Source organism: Lynx canadensis, chromosome A1, assembly GCF_007474595.2.
Source record: "Lynx canadensis isolate LIC74 chromosome A1, mLynCan4.pri.v2, whole genome shotgun sequence".
NCBI classification, from domain to species: Eukaryota; Metazoa; Chordata; class Mammalia; order Carnivora; family Felidae; genus Lynx; species Lynx canadensis.
The window spans coordinates 211,708,539-211,712,038 of NC_044303.2; the positions used below are offsets into that span (position 1 = coordinate 211,708,539).

At 51.7% G+C, this 3,500-nt stretch overlaps 1 protein-coding gene across 1 annotated transcript; it reads right to left on the reverse strand.

Moving 5' to 3' along the window:
- Positions 1 to 731: 731 nt before the first annotated feature.
- LOC115524810 lies at positions 732 to 2,772 on the reverse strand. Its single transcript, XM_030331465.2, is given in 2 exon segments — positions 732 to 1,590; positions 1,593 to 2,772. Coding segments are annotated over 2 exon segments (2,007 nt in total). The 5' UTR covers position 2,772; the 3' UTR covers positions 732 to 762.
- Between the last annotated feature and the right edge of the window lie 728 nt (positions 2,773 to 3,500).

Below are 3,500 nucleotides of genomic sequence, written 5' to 3' on the forward strand. Positions count from 1 at the left end.
AACCTGGGCGTCTGGTAGAGGGTCATCCTGTAAATCTTCCCGAACTCCATGAACCTGTGCCAATATCTCAGCGCAGTCATGGAGGGGGGTATCCAAGTCCGGGTCTGGTAACAGGGAGGCAGGGTTTTAGTGTTCGGGGGGGAGCATAAATGATTCTGAGGGGATTTAATAATAGTCCCTGGTAGTGAACCAGTCGGGCGTTACTTATCCATCGGTCAGGAGGTTGTTTGAGGACTCCCTCGATGGCATGAGGGGTTGTAACATGTAACTCTTGTCCCATAGTTAATTTATCAGCATCCTTTACCATTAGAGCTGTAGCAGCAATCATACGGAGGCAAGGGGGCCAGCCAGCCGCTACTGGGTCCAGTCTTTTTGAAAGATAGGCAACGGGCCTGGGCCATGGGCCAAGGAGTTGCGTCAGCACTGCTTTGGCTACCCCTTTATTTTCATCTATGAAGAGATGAAAGGGTTTGGAGACATCGGGGAGCCCTAAGGCTGGTGCCGACAACAGGGCGAGTTTAATTTGCTGGAAAGCCTGCTCAGTTTCCTCTGTCCATTCAAAGGGCACCTGTTCTCGGGTGACCAGGTAAAGAGGCTTAGCCATCTCGGCGAACCGAGGTATCTACAAGCGGCAGAACCCGGCCGATCCCAGGAATTCTCTTACCTGCCTTCACGTTGTGGGTCGGGGGATGCGGAGGACGGTTTCCTTCCGTGCATCAGTGAGCCATCGTTGGCCTTCTCTTAACAGATACCCCAAGTAGGTTACCTCGGATCCAGATCCTCGTGAAGTGCCTCATCGAACAAGGTGGGTGAGTTTTTAAATCCTTGGGGAAGCCGGGTCCAGGTGAATTGCCCATTTATGCCTCTCTCAGGGTCGGACCACTCGAAGGCGAAGAGCTCTTGGGTTTTGGGGGCCAGAGGCAGGCTGAAAAAAGCATCTTTTAAATCAAGGACAGTATACCATTGTCTTTCTGGGCTGAGGGCACTTAGGAGGGTATAGGGGTTGGGTACTGTTGGGTGTATGTCCATGACTCGGCGGTTAACTTCTCTCAGATCTTGTACCGGACGGTAGTCCGCACTGTTAGGTTTTCCTACAGGCAGCAAGGGGGTGTTCCAGGCTGAATGGCAGGGATGCAAGATGCCTAAGTCTAGGAGGTGACGGATATGTGGCGTGATGCCATTTCTGGCCTCCATTGACATCGGGTATTGTCGGACCCGAACTGGATCTGCCCCTGGTTTCAGCTCTATGAATAGAGCTGGGTGATGTTTAGCCAACCCCATACCCACGGTTTCAGCCCATGCTTCTGGAAACTGCTGGAGCCAGGGCTCTATGTTTTGATTTTGTGAGGGTGGCTCCTGATGGAGTCGATATTCATCTTCTAATCTTAGAGTAAGTATGGTCATGGGTTGGTTGTGAGGGCCAGTCACTTGGGGGCCCCCTGGTGTAAAATGAATCTGGGCCCCCATTTTAGTGAGTAAGTCTCTTCCTAATAAGGGGCATGGGCTGTCGGGGATGACTAGGAAGGAATGGGTGACCTTTCCATTTCCTAGGTCCACAGTCCTCTGGGTGGTCCAGGGATATTTTTTTTTATCCCGGTAGCCCCTTGGACCCAGGAAGATTTTTCAGAAATTTTTCCATGGGGTCTGATCAAGACCGAATGTTGTGCCCCTGTGTCAACTAGGAATTGAACTGGGTTCCCCTCCACTTGTAGCGTTACCCTAGGTTCGGGGAGGGGATCCGAACCCCATCCCCCCTATTCTGCATCTTGAGTGAAGAGGGCGGGTGTGGTTTTTGGCTGCCACGGTTTTTGATCATGACGTGGCTTTTTCTTTTTAGGGCATTCTCAGGCCCAACGGCCTTTTTCTTTGCAATAGGCACATTGGTCCTTATCTAGGGGCTTTTGTTTATCCAGGGGCTTTTGGACAACAGCAGCCAGGACTTTGGTCATTTCCTCGGTGGCTTTAAGTTGCCTGTCCTCTGGAGTCTCTCTATTATTATAGACATGCTGGGCAATGCGGAGTAAGTCCTGAATCTGTTTTCCCTCCAGGTCCTCTAGTTTCTGGAGTTTCTTTTTAATATCAGTGGCTGCCTGATTTACAAAGGCCATTACAACAGCAGCTTGATTTTCGGGGGCCTCGGGGTTCATGGGGGTATACTGTCTGAAGGTTTCCATTAATCTTTCTAAATAAGCAGCAGGGCTCTCTGTCTTACCTTGTATTACTGAATACACTTTTGCCAAATTAGTGGGCTTGCGTGCAGCAGCCCGGAGACCCGCCATTAGAGTCTGGCGATAAATGCGCAGCCGTCCCCTACCTTCTGCCGTGTTGTAGTCCCAGTCATCCTGTGGGGGTCGGGTCAAGGGAAAAGCTGCATTAATGAGATCAAGGTTAGCAGTGGGTTGGCCGTCATCTCCAGGAACCAGCTTTCTTGCTTCCAATTGAATTCTTTCTCGCTCCTCGGTGGTGAACAGGATTCGGAGGAGCTGCTGACAATCATCCCAGGTGGGTTGGTGGGTAAACATAACAGTGTCTAAGAGACTTATTAAATCTTTAGGGTTGTCAGAAAATCGGGCATTCTGGGTTTTCCAGTTATATAGGTCACTGGTAGAGAAGGGCCAGTATTGAAGTCGGGGGTTCCCAGTACCATCGGGAGGCCCTATTTCCCGTAAGGGTAAAGCTACGGTGGAGTCAGGAAGGCGGAGTCCTGGCTCATGAGGGGCCCGCCTACGGGTGCGTCCAGCCGGCCTTTGGACTTCGCCCCCACTAGGCATGGGCGCGAGTTGAGCCTCCCTATTCTCTAGTTCTCCTATGGGCTGGGCTACGGGAGGCTCTGCCGGCGCAGGAGGGATAGGGGCAGCTTGCAGAATAAGAGGAGGAACCTGGTAAGGGGGAGGGTCAAGGGAAAGTAAATCTTGGCTGTCAGGGAGAACAGGGGGTGCAGTTGGAGTTGGCGGCTTGGGAGGGTTGATAGGTTTAGCCGCTAGAATTTTGCATGGCCCTGTTGTTAAAAAAAGAGGCCATCCAGGGAGGTTGGTTTTCTACGAAATCTTGCCACTCCAGAATATAGGGAATCTGATCCGAGTGACCTTCTTTCCCTGGTAGGAAAATTATTGATTTTACTTTAAGGACCACAGGGAGGCAGAAGGTTCCCTCTGTAGGCCAATTGACCCCAAAGGTGGGCCATTCAGAGCGGCAATAGGTGATCAACTTCCTTTTACGAATGTCTAGGCTTAAGTTGTGTCCCCTAGCTTTTACGTCCCTGAAGTTGGCGAGAAGGAGGGAGAGAGGGGTGCTCTGCGTTTGGCCCATGTTATGATTCTGAGGAAGAGGAGAAGAGAAGGGGGCGCGGGCAGCACGGACGTGGGGGAGGGGGCGCCGCTGGCCAGGGGGCGGGAGGGAAAGCCGCAGGGAGCTGAGGAAGGAGGAGAGAGGAACAAAGGATGGAATAATTAATTCTGATCAGCCGAGAAAACACTTAATTCCAATAAAACATCTGACCC